At 44.5% G+C, this 19,675-nt stretch overlaps 1 protein-coding gene across 1 annotated transcript; it reads left to right on the forward strand.

Annotated features, from left to right (window-relative positions):
• Positions 1-8,559: 8,559 nt before the first annotated feature.
• On the forward strand, positions 8,560-16,517 carry LOC120995634 (PEST proteolytic signal containing nuclear protein). Its single transcript, XM_040424977.1, has 5 exons — positions 8,560-8,699; positions 9,013-9,224; positions 10,764-10,838; positions 11,523-11,578; positions 16,167-16,517. Exons 1-5 carry the CDS (start codon positions 8,672-8,674, stop codon positions 16,285-16,287), a joined length of 492 nt encoding a protein of 163 aa, XP_040280911.1. The 5' UTR covers positions 8,560-8,671; the 3' UTR covers positions 16,288-16,517.
• The last annotated feature ends 3,158 nt before the right edge of the window (positions 16,518-19,675 follow it).

Here is a 19,675-nt window from a genome sequence, read left to right on the forward strand (position 1 = left end):
ATATGCACCCCAAAATAGTGCCACTCAAACCGTCATCTTATCCCGCAAAAAATGAGACCCTACTTAAGATAATCGCCCAAAAACTGAAAAAACTATGGCTCTCAGACTATGGAGACACTAAAACATTTTTTGTTGTTTTAAAAATGAAATTATTGTGTAAAACTTACATAAATAAAAAAAATTGTATACATATTAGGTATCGCCGCATCCATGACAACCTGCTCTATAAAATTACCACATGATCTAACCTGTCAGATGAATGTTGTAAATAACAAAAAAAAAAAGTGCCAAAAAATCTATTTCTTGTTACCTTGCCGCCCAAAAAAGTGTAATATAGAGCAACCAAAAATCATATGTACCCTAAACTAGTACCAACAATACTGCCACCTTATCCCGTAGTTTCTAAAATGGGGTCACTTTTTTGGAGTTTCTACTCTAGGGGTGCATCAGGGGGGCTTCAAATGGGACATGGTGTCAAAAGACCAGTCCAGCAAAACCTGCCTTCCAAAAACCGTATGGCATTCCTTTCCTTCTGCGCCCTGCCGTGTGCCTGCACAGTAGTTTACAGCCACATATGGGGTGTTTCTGAAAAACTACAGAATCAGGGCCATAAATAATGAGTTTTGTTTGGCTGTTAACCCTTGCTTTGTAACTGGAAAAAAATATAAAAATGGAAAATCTGCCAAAAAAGTGAAATTTTGAAATTGTATCTCTATTTTCCATTAAATCTTGTGCAACACCTAAAGGGTTAACAAAGTTTGTAAAATCAGTTTTGAATACCTTGAGGGGTGTAGTTTCTTAGATGGGGTCACTTTTATGGAGTTTCTACTCTATGGGTGCATCAGGGGGGCTTCAAATGGGACATGGTGTCAAAAAACCAGTCCAGCAAAATCTGGCTTCCAAAAACCATTCAGCACACCTTTCCCTCTACGCCCTACTGTGTGCCCGTACAGTAGTTTACGGCCACATATGGGGTGTTTCTGTAAACGGCAGAGTCAGGGCAATAAAGATACAGTCTTGTTTGGCTGTTAACCCTTGCTTTGTTAGTGGAAAAAATGGGTTAAAATGGAAAATTAGGCAAAAAAAAGAAATTCTCAAATTTCATCCCCATTTGCCAATAACTCTTGTGCAGCACCTAAAGGGTTAACGAAGTTTGTAAAATCAGTTTTGAATACCTTGAGGGGTGTAGTTTATAGAATGGGGTCATTTTTGGGCGGTTTCTATTATGTAAGCCTCGCAAAGTGACTTGAGACCTGTAGTGGTCCCTATAAATTGGGTTTTTGTAAATTTCTGAAAAATTTCAAGATTTGCTTCTAAACTTCTAAGCCTTGTAACATCCCCAAAAAATAAAATATCATTCCCAAAATGCTACAAACATGAAGTAGACATATGGGGAATGTAAAGTCATCACAATTTTTGGGGGTATTACTATGTATTACAGAAGTAGAGAAACTGAAACTTTAAAATTTGCTAATTTTTCAAAATTTTTGGTAAATATGGTATTTTTGTATGCAAAAAAATTAACTTTTTTGACCCAATTTTAGCAGTGTCATGAAGTACAATATGTGACGAAAAAACAATCTCAGAACGGCCTGGATAAGTCAATGCGTTTTAAAGTTATGAGCACTTAAAGTGACACTGGTCAGATTTGCAAAAAATGGCCAAGTCCTTAAGGTGAAATAGGGCTGAGTCCTTAAGGGGTTAATACACTTGATCGCGCAGCCCGGCTTCTCTTCTGTCTTCTTTCTTCAGGATCTGGGTAAAGGACCTGTGATGACGTCACTGGGCTCATCTCATGGTCCGTCACATGATTCATCACCATGGTAAAAGATCATGTGATGGACCATGTGATGAGCGCAGTGACGTCACCACAGGTCCTTTACCCAGGTCCTGAAGAAAGAAGACAGAAGAGAAGCATACCGATTTTTCTCATGCGTGTGCAAAACGCATTACAATGTTTTGCACTCGCGCGAAAAAAATCGTGCATTTTCCCGCAACGCACCCGCATCTTATCCGGGCAAAAAACATGACGCCCGTCTGAAAGAGGCCTAAGGGTTAAAGGGTGTGCGCCAAGATATAAAGTTTTCCCCTGACCACTGAAACCCCCACAATGATGAGACCTTATTGAGCCCCTAATAAATGGAGCTGCAGTTGAGCATGCACACTGCAATCCATTCTCTGTAGTACTGCCAGAGATATCCGAGTGCTGTACTCTGGTATTTATAAAAGTAGTGATGTAGAGTCGCACTCACCAGATCTTGCGGTCATCCGGAATGCAGCAGCCTGCCTGGAGCCCTAGATCCATAAAGGCTCCTGTGTATATAGTTCAATAAGTAATAATGGAGGCAGCATGTCCGGTGAAAAAAATCCCTTTATTGGGAACTGCTTACATGAACAGACGTGTAAAAAAAGGTTGTTACGTTTCGGCTAACACATAGCCTTTATCAAACACCAAGTGTTATCCAAAAGATCCTGTTTAAAAAGTATAAGCCACACCCACACGTACGGATGTGGCCAATTACACACTAGCTTAATTACTCACCGTGTCTCAAATGTGTGCATATAAATACGCATTATCTGTACAATGGTGTTCACCCATATAGAGCATAAGATCCCGTCGAGCACATACCTCTATGGTGCACGCTTCCAGCGCGTCCCTCGGCAGCCAAAGCGCATGTCCGGGGAGGAGGGGCCATTCACTCACGTGTCCGTCGCTAGTCACATGATCGCAGGCTGACATGCCCAAGTGATCAACAGTGACGCCGGATCTCCTCCCAATCCCCGCCCAGTCAGCGCATCGTTGCCAGGGACGCGCAGAGAGCCGCCCGCCCTCGTCTCTGTAACCTGTATAGTGTTTTTTAACTGACAAGTTTTTTTCACTAATTTTATATGCACTTATGTTCACTGTGTTTCATTTAGTGAACACTGCCTCTTGATCCACCTGACTGAGGAACTGGCCCCCCCTCTGTTATGATCGCTGGCGCTTTTGAATAAGGACACCTTCACAGGCGGCAGAGACGAGGGCGGGCGGCTCTCTGCGCGTCCCTGGCAACGATGCGCTGACTGGGCGGGGATTGGGAGGAGATCCGGCGTCACTGGTGATCACTTGGGCATGTCAGCCTGCGATCATGTGACTAGCGACGGACACGTGAGTGAATGGCCCCTCCTCCCCGGACATGCGCTTTGGCTGCCGAGGGACGCGCTGGAAGCGTGCACCTTAGAGGTATGTGCTCGACGGGATCTTATGCTCTATACGGGTGAACACCATTGTACAGATAATGCGTATTTATATGCACACATTTGAGACACGGTGAGTAATTAAGCTAGTGTGTAATTGGCCACATCCGTACGTGTGGGTGTGGCTTATACTTTTTAAACAGCATCTTTTGGATAACACTTGGTGTTTGATAAAGGCTATGTGTTAGCCGAAACGTAACAACCTTTTTTTACACGTCTGTTCATGTAAGCAGTTCCCAATAAAGGGATTTTTTTCACCAGACATGCTGCCTCCATTATTACTTATTGGACTCTGGTATTTAGGCAGCTCCCTATAGTACGAATGGCGTGCCAGCACACATGCCCATCCTGCTGCTCCATTAACATGGGAGGATGTCCTCATGATCAGTGGGGGTCACAGCAGTCAGTCGACCCACCAATAAGTTGCTTTTCCACTATCCTGTAGCAACTGGCTAATGTAATATCTTGGTACAAAGCTATGAGCTGAGTGCTGCGATTGGCCAGCGCTACAGCCTGGGAGAAAGAGACGCCGGCAGGCTCAACTGGGTGGAGCCGAACATATGAAGATACCGGAGGCTATACCGGGAGAACGGAGCGGCGCCCAGGGATAACAGTAAGTGCAGGGGGGTCCCTGAGCGCCGCTCTACATGTCTGTATACTTAGTTTACATTTTCTATTCTAGTGAAAGGTCCTCTTTAAGGTGAAAAATGGCAAGGTCCTGAAGAGGTTAAAGGGGTTGTGCAGGGGTTTTATATTGATGACCTATCTTCAGGATAGGTCATCAATATCTGATCTGCCGGTGTCAGAAACCCAGCAGCCCTGCTGATCAGCTGTTTGAAGAGGAGGCGGCACTCCATGCAAGCGATTGCTTCCTCTTCATCACGCTACACGTCTTCTCCCTCATAGTGTGAATAGAGCGAGTACTTGTAGTTATACTCGCGACCAAGACGATGAGCAGTGTAACAAACAGGAAGCGGCGCTTGCATGGAGCGCCGCCTCCTCTTCAAACAGCTGCCAGACCCTGCAGATCAGATATTGATGACTTATCCTGAAGATAGGTCATCAATATAAAACCATCCATAAAACTATCCATTCAATGCTGCCATCTACTATTAGGGCAATATACGCAGGCATGCCAATTGAAAAAAATATAGCCTTAAAGGGTATTCCCATCAGCGGTTTTCATACTTACCTGCGGCGAGTGCGACGTCCACTTCCTGGATTTGGCTGGGCTTGATTGACGTCTTCTCCCGGCCAGGCCGCGCTTGCACAGAAGACTGAAGATTTTCTCCCGGCCGGGCAGCGTAATGTCCTGAACGCGCACGCCGCAGCACATGCGCCACGGTGACTTGTTCCTGGCCTGTATAGTACAGAGCCGGAGTGCGCGTCCGCGGCTCTGTACTATACTGGCCAGGAAGAAGTCATCATGGCGCATGCGCGGCAGTGTGCGCGTCCAGGACATTGCGCGGCCCGCCAGGGAGAAAAAATTTAGTCTTCTGCGCAAGCGCGACCACAGGATTCAACAGGCGAGAGGTGGCCGTAACCAGGGGAGACGAAAGACAACAATCAGGTAAGAGGGGACTTATTTTCTCAAAAAGGGTGGGAATGGGGTAATAAAATGTATTTACAAAAATGATCACTGTCAAATCATTAACAGATTCAACAGTGATCATTGTGATGGGAATACTGCTTTAAAGAGGGTTGTCCATTCCCACTGATTCCGCGGTGAGATGGGACTAAACGGTGGGTCAGCTTTCTACTGTTCGCATAACTCCTATTGTGAATGGAAGCTACGCAACAGCATAGCAGAACAGGCTACGCTCCTGGACTTGCTGAAGCTGTATAGCTTATTCTGCAGTGCTGATTGCGTAGCTACAATTTACTACAATGGTGGTTAAAGAAACAGTGGAGGGCAGGTTTGCTCAGCTGTCTCCATAAAACTGGCTTCCTGAGGCCGGCGCTTAGTCCCATCTGGGTGTGGAAACTGCAAGATAGGACAACCCCTTTAAGACAGACATAATGTATGTGTCAGCAGAGGCTGAGGAAAAGAAGGGTAAGGGCTCATGCGCATAAGCGTAATGGCTCAGTGCCCTTTCTGTGGTCTGTAATGCACGGGCACCAGCCGTGTGCACTCTGTGTGCGGATCGCATTGACTTGAATGGGTCCGTGATCCGTAACATACAGCCAAAGATAGAACATGTTCTATTTTTTTGCCGCGCGGAGGCATGTACCTGAAAGCCCACGGAAGCGATTCGTAGCGATTCTGTGGGCTTCCGATTAGTGTTGAGCGAACTTCTGTTTTAAGTTCGGCGTCTAAAGTTCGGCTTCCGGTTAGCGGAGAATCCCGATATGGATTCCGAATTCCGTTGTGGTCCGTGGTAGCGGAATCAATAATCGGCCATTATTGATTCCGCTACCACGGACCACAACGGAATTCGGAATCCATATCGGGATTCTCCGCTAACCGGAAGCCGAACTTTAGACGCCGAACTTAAAACAGAAGTTCGCTCAACACTACTTCCGATCCCTGCCTCCGCACCGCAAAAGACAGGTGAAGTCCTATCTTCAGTCGTATCTTGCGGATTGCAGACCCATTCAAGTCAACGCGGTCCGCAAATACTGAGGTCCTAGGTTCGAATCCAACCAAGGACGACATCTGCATGGAGTTTGTATGTTCTCCCCGTGTTTGCGTCGGTTTCCTCCGGGTACTCCGATTTTCCTTCCACACTCCAAAGACATACTGATAGGGACCTTAGTTTGTGAGCACCTTTGGGGACAGCGAGTGATGATAATGTCTGTGAAATATGTTAGCACTATATAAGTGCATCAAATAAATAAATACGGGCAGGGTGGTCGTGTGCAGGAGCCCTAAGGCAGCTGGATTTCAACATGACTGATACTGTTGTTCCCCTCTCCCCATTGGGACACATGCAGCTCAGATTCCATGCATATGGTAGACTGACAGGTAAGGTGTATGGTCAGCTGTAGTCTCTGAGATCCTCTAACGTGCATGGCCTCTTCTAGTGACCATGTTGAGAATTCTTATTGAGAACTCTACTCTTTTACAACACAATGTCATAGCCACACTGCACATGCAATGCTTGAAGAAGTTCTCCATGTAGTGATGTCTGATGGTTTAGTGGCAGAACTCCAGGGAAAGACAGCCATTGCATACCTCCCACCATGTAGTGATGTCTGATGGTTTAGTGGCAGAACTCCAGGGAAAGACAGCCATTACATACCTCCCACCATGTAGTGGTGTCTGATGGTTTAGTGGCAGAACTCCAGGGAAAGACAGCCATTACATACCTCCCACCATGTAGTGGTGTCTGATGGTTTAGTGGCAGAACTCCAGGGAAAGACAGCCATTACATACCTCCCACCATGTAGTGGTGTCTGATGGTGTAGTGGCAGAACTCCAGGGAAAGACAGCCATTACATACCTCCCACCATGTAGTGGTGTCTGATGGTGTAGTGGCAGAACTCCAGGGAAAGACAGCCATTACATACCTCCCACCATGTAGTGATGTCTGATGGTTTAGTGGCAGAACTCCAGGGAAAGACAGCCATTACATACCTCCCACCATGTAGTGGTGTCTGATGGTGTAGTGGCAGAACTCCAGGGAAAGACAGCCATTACATACCTCCCACCATGTAGTGATGTCTGATGGTTTAGTGGCAGAACTCCAGGGAAAGACAGCCATTACATACCTCCCACCATGTAGTGGTGTCTGATGGTTTAGTGGCAGAACTCCAGGGAAAGACAGCCATTACATACCTCCCACCATGTAGTGGTGTCTGATGGTGTAGTGGCAGAACTCCAGGGAAAGACAGCCATTACATACCTCCCACCATGTAGTGATGTCTGATGGTTTAGTGGCAGAACTCCAGGGAAAGACAGCCATTACATACCTCCCACCATGTAGTGGTGTCTGATGGTTTAGTGGCAGAACTCCAGGGAAAGACAGCCATTACATACCTCCCACCATGTAGTGGTGTCTGATGGTTTAGTGGCAGAACTCGAGGGAAAGACAGCCATTACATACCTCCCACCATGTAGTGGTGTCTGATGGTTTAGTGGCAGAACTCGAGGGAAAGACAGCCATTACATACCTCCCACCATGTAGTGGTGTCTGATGGTTTAGTGGCAGAACTCCAGGGAAAGACAGCCATTACATACCTCCCAGCTTTAGGCTGGGTTCACACTTGAGCGTTTTACAGCGCGTTCAAACGCGCTGTAAAACGCTCAACACATGAAAACTAATGCTTCCCTATGGCCCTGGTTCTCACTTGAGCGTTTTACAGCGCGTTTGAACGCGCTGAAAAAACGCCCTACGCTCAAAAAAGTTCTTGAGCTCCTTTGGGGCGTTTTGTCGCGCGTTTGCGGCCATAGGACACTGCTGTCAATTACACAAACGCGCGTAATACGCGCGTTGACTATGGACAAAAACGCGCACAAAAACGCGCACATCAAATACGCTCAAGTGTGAACCCAGTCTTAGAAAAGAAGGAAGAGGGACACTATGTGCACATTTTTTCAGCATTAGACCACTCCGCTCAAAACATAACTAAACACCTAATCCCACCCAGTCCACTAAATGCCCCCACATAGTAATTATTCCTCCTTTATGCCACCACACAGTAGGTATGCCAGCATTGTGCCCCCTTCACAGATTATGTCCAGATATGTGCCTCCTCATAGTAATGCCCAGATATGTGCCCCTTCACAGTAGTGATGCCCAGATATGGCCCTCTTAGAGTATTATGCCCAGATATGTGCCCCTTCACAGTAGTGATGCCCAGATATGGCCCTCTTAGAGTATTATGCCCAGATATGTGCCGCCTTCACAGTATTATGCCAAGTAAAGTGCCCCTCACTGTAATATGCCGAGTTGTGCGTGCCCTCCTCACTGTAATATGCCCAGCTGTGCCCTCCTCACTGTAATATGCCCAGCTGTGCCCTCCTCACTGTAATATTCCCAGCTGTGCCCTCCTCACTGTAACATGCCCAGTAAAGTGCCCCTCACTTTGATATGCCGAGTTGTGCGTGTCCTCCTCACTGTAATATGCCCAGCTGTGCCCCCCCTCACTGTAATATACCCAGCTGTGCCCTCCTCACTGTAATATACCCAGTAAAGTGCCCCTTGATATCATGACTCTCCATGTGTCAAGAAGTGTACATTGTTATAACGCACTTTCCTGCTGTAGACCAAGCGTAATACATTCGCTGTTTGCTGCTGTCTGTTTACAATAAAGCTTTTTGACGAAAAAGAAAAAAAACACGTCAAAACATAACAATAGAGGGTAGTCCTCCTGAACGTTCTCCAACGACTGTCTAGCCTACTGCACCAGCTCTATGGTTAGACGGCTGGATGGAGGCTCGGCCTTTGCAGGCCGTGACGTCTTCTTGGCTGTCTAGTTAGCGTCGAGAAAGATGGCGGATAAGAAAGAGCAACAAGGAGGTGATATGGAGAGAGTGTGATTATGATAGCCGCCCTGTACCGCATCATTCGGTTGTGTGTGAATATGCAGCATGCATGTAATGTTCGGGTATAGCCGTGTTTGTGGAGCCCGTAGTATGCGTTCTGGCCCCGAGCCGAGAGAAGCGTATGCTTGTAAAGCGCTGCGTTGTACATGTTAGTCAATACTGTTTGGTGTGGGTTTCTGCCGACACTAGTAATAAGGTGAATTTTGGTATTTCTTGTGGTTGCTGTTCCCGTCATTCAGCTCAGTAACAAAAATGCTCATCTTGGTAAGTTGTTTCAACTTCACCAGGACCAGAAGAAGACGCAGAAAACCCAGTGAACACTAAGCCTGTTTCTTCCAGCAATGGAGGGGAGAGCTCAAGCCGAGGAGGGGCAGAGAAGAGGTCAGCATCCCCCGAAGAGGCCCATCCCTTCCCATCCAAAGTCTCCAAGTTGGGCTTTGGAATAGGAGGTCAGACTGGGAAGAAGGCGCCTTCCATATCCATAAAGCTTGGCTCTGCTGTACGTAACCAGTTGACGCTTTGTTCAGGTTGTGGTGTCCTAAGAGCACTGTGAAATGTAGAAGTGGCCATTAAAGGGGTTGTCCTGGTTCAGGGCTGAACCCGGACATACCCAGAATTTCACCCAGGCAGCCCCCCTGATGTTGGCATCGGAGCATTTCCAGCGCAGGGCAAGGGCTTTCTAATTTACAATAACACACTGCTAGGTGGAGGCTTGAGCCCAGCAGTGTGTTAGGTGATGCTCATTATCTTAGTGGGGCTGCCTGGGTGAAAATATGGGTATGTCCGGGTTCAGCTCTGAACCCAGACAACCCCTTTAAAGGGGGGTCTTAGAAGTGGCTATTATAGAGTATTATGAAATGGAATATGGTCTAGGAATGTTGTGAAACCACGTAAAATACAGTTATGTGGTTGTCTGTTCTGACACACTGTAAGAGAACCTGACCAGGGAATCCTCGCCTTGGACCGTCAGTTTAAGGCTACTTTCACACTTGCGGCAGAGGATTCCGGCAGGCAGCTCCGTCGCCGGAACGGCCTGGCGGATCCGGCAATCCTGACGCAAACAGATGGCATTTGTCAGACAAATGCATTGAAATACCGGATCCGTCTCTCCGGTGTCATCCGGAAAAATAGATCCCGTATTTTTTTTGCATTTTTTTAAAGTTCTGCGCATGCCGTTTTGCCGAAACACGTAATGCTGGATCCGGCACTAATACATTTCAATGGAACTTAATGCCGGATCCGTCATTCCGGCAAGTGATCAGGATTTTTGGCCGGAGAGAAAACTGCAGCATGCTGCGGTATTTTCTCCGGGCAAAAAAACGTAATAGGGACTGAACTGATGCATCCTGATGCATACTGAACGGAATGCTCTCCATTCAGAATGCATTAGGATAAAACTTATCAGTTTTTTTTCTGGCATTGAGCTCCTGTGATGGAACTCAACACCGGAAAAGAAAAACGCTAGTGTGAAAGTACTCTTAGGTAGAATTTTTTATTTTATAATTTACTAACTCGCAGTGTTGGACCGGGGGGCCTACTGTATAACTACATGCAAATATTGTCAGCTCACATTGTGGCAGACAGCAGCAAGACGCTACAAGATGATTATGGGGGGTCCCTGCAGTGACTAAGAGCAAGTCCCTGATGAAAGATGATACTGGGTGGCCTGCAAGTCATCTCAGCCCCCTGATGAATCTATAATAATAAACTGGGTAATTTGTCACATAATCTACCCAGTTTTGGATGCTGTACGCTGCATATCTACAGTATATGTAGTGGCGTCAGTCTATTGTGCCATGTGCCACTTGGGCATTGTATGGGGTCTAGGGGCTCACTGGGAGATTCACCTGTTCCCCTGTGGGCCAGTCCCAACCTGCTAACTCGTATGCAATGGTTTTTCTCTCTGATAGTACAGTTAAGGCCTTGTGCACACAACAGTAGTTTTGGTCACCATTTTTTGGGGACAGTACACAGATTTCGGACCACAAAACTGATCGGGTCATGTGCATGTAATGACATATTATTTATTTTGTTGCAGAAACCGAAGGATCCACCGCCTGCTGTAGTGCGGAAAAAGAGCTCCGTAGCAGCAGTATTCAATGATGAGGATGATGTAAGTACATCCATTGTTATATATAAAAAAAAATGAACTTGGTTGAGATACTTTTAGTTTATAGCAGTGATCTGTGGTATGTTACACATTTGCTCAAAGGAGAAATAAAGAGGTTTAGGGTATGTTCACATGACCATTTTTGAGGTTTCTGCTCCAAGAATGGACATGCACTAAAAAATCCTTGGCCTCAGGAACCGCAGCATGGTCTCTAATCAAAAATAATCTACTCTTATGTTCTGGTGATGAAGTCTAATATCAAACCATAACTGATTTCCAGGGCAAATAGCCCTGGAGAACAATGGACTCCTGGTCCGTACAAATGATTTTCAGTAAAATGTAATGATGTGCATGTAGGGAATTTCACTTTTCCCTCCTTGTATACTTCTCAGTTGTGTCTGTACAGACTCGCAGCAAACAGCCAGTGTCTGCTGATGGCAGGCAGTTTATGTGGTTTATTTAAAAGTACTTCACGATAAAACATGACAGCATGAATAGGACAAGACCTTTCATTGGTCCTATATGAAATTTCTATGGGGAAGTGCATGGAACTAGCGCAGAGGACTACAGTAGTAGTCACAAATAGAGCCAAGTCGAACCAGAGCTTTTATTGCAGTGCCAAATATATACCTGTACCCCTCTTAAATGGCTATGGCGGATGATACATGTAATTCACTTTATTTGCAGAGTGAACCTGAAGAAATGCCTCCAGAGGCAAAGATGAGGATGAAAAATATTGGAAGGTACTGATCATATCATTATATGTTAATAGTTTGGAGTCTCTTTCTATGTGATTACACTGACGCTGATTATATTCATTTTCTATTTTTTTTTTTTTCTGATTTGCAAATATGTTTTGGCAAAAAATCCCATCCTTAGGCCCCTTTCACATGGGCGAGTATTCCGCGCGGATGCGATGCGTGAGGTGAACGCATTGCACCCGCACTGAATACCGACCCATTCATTTCTATGGGGCTGTTCAGATGAGCGGTGATTTTCACGCATCACTTATGTGTTGCGTGAAAATCGCAGCATGCTCTATATTCTGCGTTTTTCACGCAACGCAGGCCCCATAGAAGTGAATGGGGTTGCGTGAAAATCGCAAGCATCCGCAAGCAAGTGCGGATGCGGTGCGATTTTCACGCATGGTTGCTAGGTGACAGTCTATTCACTGTATTATTTTCCCTTATAACATGGTTATAAGGGGAAATAATAGCATTCTGAATACAGAATTCTTAGTAGGTGATCAATTGAGGGTTAAAAAAAAATTAACTCACCTTCTCCTCTTGTTCGCGTAGTTCCCGGTCTCTTCTTTACTTCTTAAAAGATGAAAATACCGGCTAGGACCTGTGGTGACGTCAGATCACATGTTCCAATCACATGGTCCATCACCACGGTGATGGACCATGTGATTGGAGCATGTGATCTGACGTCACCAAAGGTCCTTTAGCCCACAGCTCATCATTAAAGAAGTAAAGAAGAGACCGGGAACTACGCGAACAAGAGGAGAAGGTGAGTTAATTTTTTTATTTATTTTTTAACCCTCAATTGATCACCTACTAAGCATTCTGTATTCAGAATGCTATTATTTTCCCTTATAACCATGTTATAAGGGAAAATAATAACATCTACACAACACCTAACCCAAGCCCGAACTTCTGTGAAGAAGTTCGGGTTTGGGTACCAAACATGCGTGATTTTTCTCACGCGAATGCAAAACGCATTACAATGTTTTGCACTCGCGCGGAAAAATCGCAGGTGTTCCCGCAAAGCACCCGCACATTTTCCCGCAACGCCCGTGTGAAAGAGGCCTTAGGGTTAAGTTGACGTCTGCGTTGACTTTTTCACTATTTAATTTTGTCAGAGGAAGAGGAAAAAAAGGAATCCGTTAAACACCTTCCATTTCCATCAGTCATCCATTGAGTATAATAAAAAAAAAAAACGGGAAGCTCCAATCAGTAAAGTATCTTATTTTAGAAGGAGAGAAAAAAATGGGGCGGACACTAACTGAACAGCATACCTGATGCTGAAAAACACCCATTTAAACAAAACAGGATTAAAATGGATATTTATTTTATATTTTTCTGTTGCTCTAGCACAGGGATGCTCAACCTGCGGCCCTCCAGCTGTTGCAAAACTACAATTCCCAACTATTCGGACATGCTGGGAGTTGTAGTTTTCCAACAGCTGGAGGGCCACAGGTTGAGCATACTCAGCCTTTTTGGTTTGTTTGTAACAGGCTGTCTGCATATAAGGGAGATGGACTGTGACAATGTAAACTAAGTAACACATCTATTAGCAGATAGTCGTACAGTATCAGGAGGCATTGTGCCGCAGTGTGGCCTGTGCTCTATTAGATGCTTTACTTCACCCACTGATCCCTACACAGCTGGTTGCCATGGGTGCTGAGAGTTGGACCCCTGCTATTGATGACCTATCATAAGTCCTAAAAAAAAAATTTGAATCTCCATTTTATTAATTTCTATGACCTCTCCCTACAGAATTGGTCTGTCAGCTGAGATCTCTGCTGATCACTAAATGGGGTGACAGATTAGTAGTGTCACTGGGACACGTTGAGTGAAGGATTGTGGTTCATATTAGTTTTTTGACAAATAGAGCACTGTATACTAAATTAAATGGACGCTTGCCTTTATATACACGCCGCACACTTTAAGAAAGGTAAAATGGAAACGTTTTCCCAGTAGATTGGTAAATTGACTTCAATATATTGTATTCGATTTAGCAAATAGAGTTTTCTAAAGCCTTTAGGCTGGGTTCGCACACGGTGGGCTCTTGTAGAAAATCTACAGCCTTTACATACAAACAATATCAATGAGATTTTAGAAATCCCATCTACAATGTTTGCTGCGCATTTTCACCCAGGCAGCCCCCCTGATATGACCGTCGGAGCATTTCATGCTCCAATGCTTTCCTTTGCCCTGCATCGGGTTGGGAAAAGGCTTTTTTAGGAGATCTGGTGACGTACCACGCTCTCCGTGGGAAAGCTAGGCATAGTCTTCCTCCTAGCAGTGAGCCCGGTGACGTCACCAGCACTAATGGGTGGGCTTTATCGCTGCCCTATCCTGTGAAATGGCTAGAGCTTTGCTAAAAAAATAATAATAATAATACTGTAGGCAGCAGCCACGTGTGAACCACCTAAAGCCTAGTTCACACTTTTTATTTTCGATACAGCTTTTCAGTTCGACAGTGTGGTACTGGATCCCAAAAAAAGACGTAAAAAGCTTTAATTGATATTTCTTCTACTACTAGGATCCACTTCTGGTTATAGCTGAGGAAAAAAAAAGTCTGCACCAGAATTGCAAAGTGTGAACTGAGCCTAAAGTTGGGCAGTTCCCCAATCCCTATTTATTTCAGTGAGAAGTGAGAGAGAAGCTGCTGGCAATGCTTATCTCCTAGCACAACAATGGATCAATCATGTTGAGATCCAGCATACTTGCTTACTTTCTACGTGAGAGTACTCCCATATTAATCATGGCAACAGCTTGTGGAAGAAATTCCCTGGCCTTTCCCTGCCTGTGTCTGCTGAAGGGCTAACAGTGAAAAGGGGACATGGAAAAATGGTTTATTTAGTGATATCTTACCAAGGGTGAGACTCTGTTAGAGGGCGTACATTACAGTTCCCAGTATAAAAGTCCCCTTATGTTCAGTAAATCATTTTATGTCATGTAAGTTAAGCACAGAAATGGTACGTCGGTGGGCCTGATGAAGGTAATAGGCTGCCGTTTTTCCGGCAGATGCAAGAAACCAGAATCCATTGATATAAGGGTGTATCCAGACATCATCTGGCAGAATGTAGATGATATTTTCCAGTTCTTGTGGCTGGGATTTGTTTTGATCTATGCAGTTTATTAATCCATATATTTCCATATATATATGATGCATGTTTGAGCTAATACCCTAAAGGAAAAGAGCACTGTTCTTCTGGAATTGCTGTGCTGACTGCCTTCTCTAGATCGAGCATACAGTGGGCATACACATCACGGAAAGTGACCAGTGCTGCACTTCCCTGTACAATGGGTGCCCATGAGCACCGCTGTGCAGGGAGGGAAAGACCTTAAAGGGGTAGTCTCACTTCAGCAAGTGGCATTTATCATGTAGAGAAAGTTATTACAAGGCACTAATGTATTGTGATTGTCTTCAGTTGATTGTCCCTTTTGATGGCTTAATAAATTTTTCCATCACATTATACACTGCTCGTTTCCATGGTTACATGCTTCAGCAGCGGTGGTCATGCTTGCACACTATAGGAAAAAGCATTGGCCTCCCTGGTGGCCGGAACTGTGGCAGTGCGCATAGGCTGGTGCTTTTTTCAATAGTGTGCACTCACAACCACCACTGATGGATTGCAGGGTGGTCTGTAACCATGGAAACGAGCAGTATATAATGCAATCGAAAAACAAATCAAGGCAGCAAAGGAAGCAATACGGACAATCACAATACATTAGTAAGTGCCTTGTATTAACTTTCTCTACATGATGAATGCTATTTGCTGAATTGAGACAACCCCTTTGAAGTAACGACGTGGCACCTTCATTCTCCTGGCCGATGGTGAGCGCAGCAGAAAGACCCTAGTTTGCCATGACTTTCTGTGATATTAACCTATAATGCTTTATATACTATTTTAATAAAGTTATTATAGGTGGTCGCCTTTGACTAAGGCCTCATGCAAACGTCCATGAAAAAGGTCTGTGCGACGGCAGTTTTCAGAACCAATTGAAGTTCATGGGGCTATTCACATGGCAGTTGTTTTTTTTTATGGCCAGTGAATGGCGGCTGTCAAAAAATAGCACGTCATGGCCAGGTGGACCTCATTGAAAACAGTGGGACAGTTGTTAACGGCTGTATAGACAGGCCTTTAAAAATGTCTACAACATCCTTTCAAGGATTAAGATAAAAAAAAAAAAAAACTCATCCACTTGAACGCATCAGGAAACGCTCTTCTCACTTGATGCAGCAGGACCTGAGTTCCCAGCTTGATAATGTGACATCACGCTGGGAGTGCAGGTCCTGCAGCATCTAGTAAAGAGCTGGTGTCCCTGCGTGTTCTAGTGGACGAGGGTGATACACTAAGAGGGGCCTTATATATATGTGGGGGGGTGTTATGTATACTGAGGGCACTGCAGGGGTTAGAATTTAAAAATAAATAAATAATAAAATTCATTAGTTTTTGGGTGCAAACTGATTCAAAACAGAGGTTTTTATGGCCATTTTGTATGTGTGAATGTAGCCTTACATCAGTGGTTAAACAGTAGTACCTCACCGTACACCACGTTGGCTCTTCCTTACCTAATATTTTATTTGGCATTCTAGGGATACCCCGACTTCGGCCGGACCAAACTCATTCAACAAAGGCAAGCATGGATTTTCAGACAGCCAGAAGCTCTGGGAGAGGAATATTAAGTCACAGATAGAGCGTATCTCAGATGACTGAATTGTGGAGAGGGCCTGGGGGGTGGCCAGTCGTTCCATCCCTCCTCTTCCTTTTTTTTTTGGACGGACGCCCCTACAATTGTAATGCAGGGTGTTTTGTTTATTTGATGTCTCTGAAGGAACTGCCGTGGAACGGATGGGAATTATGTAATTATGTTTTGTATTCAGTTGTTCTGCTGTTTGTGTAGAGTTTTCACTTACTGTCAGTGGGAATAAACATTGTTTTGTCCACGTGTGTCTGAATGTAGTCTTCTTCTGCCTGCACAGGGTCGCTTGTTTTTCCGTGTGGATTTTCATAAGGAAAACTGCAGCAAAATGAGTGCGTATATTTTCTACGCGGATCTGCTGTACAGGTTTTGAAAGCTGCAGCTTGTCAGTTGTTTCAGCAGATTCTACTGATGCAGAAGTCTAGGCCTAACACAGACATAATGGATAGTTAGCATCATAATCATAGTGATGACTGCTTTCTTCTACACTAGACCGTAAATTCCTGGAATGTGAAGTAGGTTTGAGCACAGTATAGCTGTTACACAAACAGCAGTGTAAGCATCATACAGTCTAGAGCTGTGGTGAAACTACGACTCCCAGCATGCTCCATTCTTTTCTTGGAGTTCTGAGAACAGCCAAGCAAGTGTGCAACTTGGGAGTTGTAGTTTTACCACAGCTGGAGGTTAGCCATCACAGGTCTAGAACCTACCACTTAAATTTTTCAGTTAAAGGGGTTCCACTCCTTTTATATTGATAGCCTTTCCACAGGATAGGCCACCAATATCAGATTCCCGGACCCTTTCCAATCAGCTGTTTGGTAGTAGCTTCAGTGGTGGAACGACACAATGAAATGGAGCTGTGTAGTTCTGTTGTCGTCTTAGGCAAACAGCTGAACAGGGGGGATACTGATGGCCTATGCTAAGGGCAGATGGCTAGATTCACGTTTGTTTGTTTTTTGCACAAGGTTTTGAAGCAGATCTGCCTGCAAGATTTGAAAGGAATTGAAAATATAAATATATAATATAAGGATTTATATTTCTCCTTCCTTGTGGATTCAATTTTTGTTTTGGCTGAAAAGCCTGCAGGCAGATCTGCTTCAAATACTTGACCAAAAAAACTGTAAATCCAGCCCATCAATATAAAAGTGGACAATCCCTTCAAAGCATACCTGAGTCTTCAAAAAAATAAAAATACACTTGCATAGTGGCTGTGCTTTTTATTGTTTTTGTACAATCATAACTTGAAACAGTTATGGTTGGGCTTCCCTAATTTTTATTTTAGCCATATTCCCTGTTTCAGCTGCACAGCTAGATGCAATTCTCTCAGAAGCAGTAGGCTCTCACTTCTGCAGTACTGAATAAAGCCTATGGGGCTCATTTATTAAGACTGGCATTTTGGACGCTGGTCTTATGAAGACCCTGCATTGGCAGTGGATCCGCCGAAGTTATGAAGGGATGCAGGCCTCTCCATAACTTAAAAATGTAACACCGATTCTGAGCGGTCTGACAGACCATTTTCTATGCCTACAACAGGCACAGAAAATGATGAATGAGATGGGCCTCCCTAGCCACAATTTTAGACCTGGCGTTAGGTTAGTTAGGCAACTAACTTAATTTGGGCATAGTAAATGGCCCACTAAGTTTTGAATCAACTTTTTAATGACAAAGGGAATAAAAGAAACTGTTTGGTATTTTAAATCACGTTTATATTTTAGCCATGTTTATTGTAGTTTTAGAACATATTGCTTGATAAATGTGGTTAAAGGATTATTTTACTGGATGGGTAATACTGGAAGATTGGCGAGTGTCCAACCACGGTGCTCTTTTGTTTTAGCACTATAGACTTGCACTGGAACAGCAGAGAATGTGCTCTACCATCACTGCATTCACACTTCTAGCTGCAGACTTGTGGGTAGGGAGAACAAGGTCATCTGGTATATCGAACAGTGAGGGTCCAGTGATCGCACTCTATTAATTGAGATTAACACTTTAATTGCATCACATGGTCTTGGGTGCTGTTCTAACTTGTATAGATGGCACTTTTTTATTGCAGAAATCCTGCATTAGATGATATACCAGGGATCAGCAGCTTCCAGCACTCAAGCTGTTCTGACACTACTTAGTGTGAAAGAAAATACTACTCCGTCTCCATTTCTAGTGCTTTATTGTTAGCATATCATTTTGTATAATCACCAGCAGGGAAGATGCTCAGAAAAGAAAAATTCTTACATAAATCTGAAGGAAATAAAAAATGTCAAGAGGACCCGTCACCCCAAAATGCAGTGTAATCTGCAGGAGGAGCTGAGCAGACTGATGTATAGTTTTGTGGGAACAGTCAGTAAAACTTGTCATTTATACATTTACATCTATGTCCTTTCTGACAAGTTGTTCAGCAGGGAGACATTATCGGCTTTCCCTGTATAAGTGTGTATAGAGATGACTGTCAGTCACTGATAGAACCTCCCCCATGAACAATGAAATCAGAAATAGTTTTAGAGAACCTTCACACGTGGCAGAACACACCGACTGAGAAATCAGTTCCATTTACCTTAATGGGGCTTGCAGAAATCCATGTGTTCTGCCCCGTTTAAATGAATGGAACTGATTTTCAGTTGCAGAATTGTCTGCCGTGTGTGAAAGCACCCATAAAAGTATAAGTTCCAAGTTTTCCTGAATCTTTTCCCACAAAAGTATGTATCACTCTGCTCGGCTCCTCCTGCTCTAGAACAGGCTGCCTGCAGATTGCACTGCATTTTGTGGTGACGGGTTCTCTTTAATCCAGTCATAACTTTCAAATCTATAAGGTAAAAGTAGCAGGAAGGGTTGGGCTACATGGCGATCTTGGTCAGGCCCAAGAACGAAGGTAGCAGTGCTAGCATAGAAATTAATGAGGTCACAGCATGACTTGCAAATTGGATTATTTTTTTTCCGATTCTGTGGTTAGGCTCACTGCGACCATATTCATTTCTATGCCAGTACCACTACACTGAGGTCCTTGGGAGTGACAGATGTAGCCGATCTTTGTCTTGTGACATTTCATGTAATGTTTGTCAATAGTGTTGCTGCAATTTGACACGTGACACACTCGGATGTGACAGTTGCCAAAAATCCAGACAAGGAATGGAAGTTGCACGTGACTCGCCTGTGTTTTCACAGCCAAAAACGAGTCGCACGACAGCACGCTGCAGACAAGTCACACATTTTTGTGACAGGTCACCGTGTAGATGAACCCTTAGGCCCCTATCAGATGAGCAAGTGTCGCGCTGCACTGCTCTTCCAGCACTGCCAGGGTTGCATAGAATTATATTGATTTATGATGCTATGTAACCCTTAGGCCCCTTGCAGACAAGTGTTCCTCCCGCAGCGAGTCCGCATAGCAGCACCCGGCCAGACCTCCCAGCA

The sequence above is a fragment of the Bufo bufo genome, chromosome 3 (genome assembly GCF_905171765.1).
Source record: "Bufo bufo chromosome 3, aBufBuf1.1, whole genome shotgun sequence".
Lineage (NCBI taxonomy): Eukaryota > Metazoa > Chordata > Amphibia > Anura > Bufonidae > Bufo > Bufo bufo.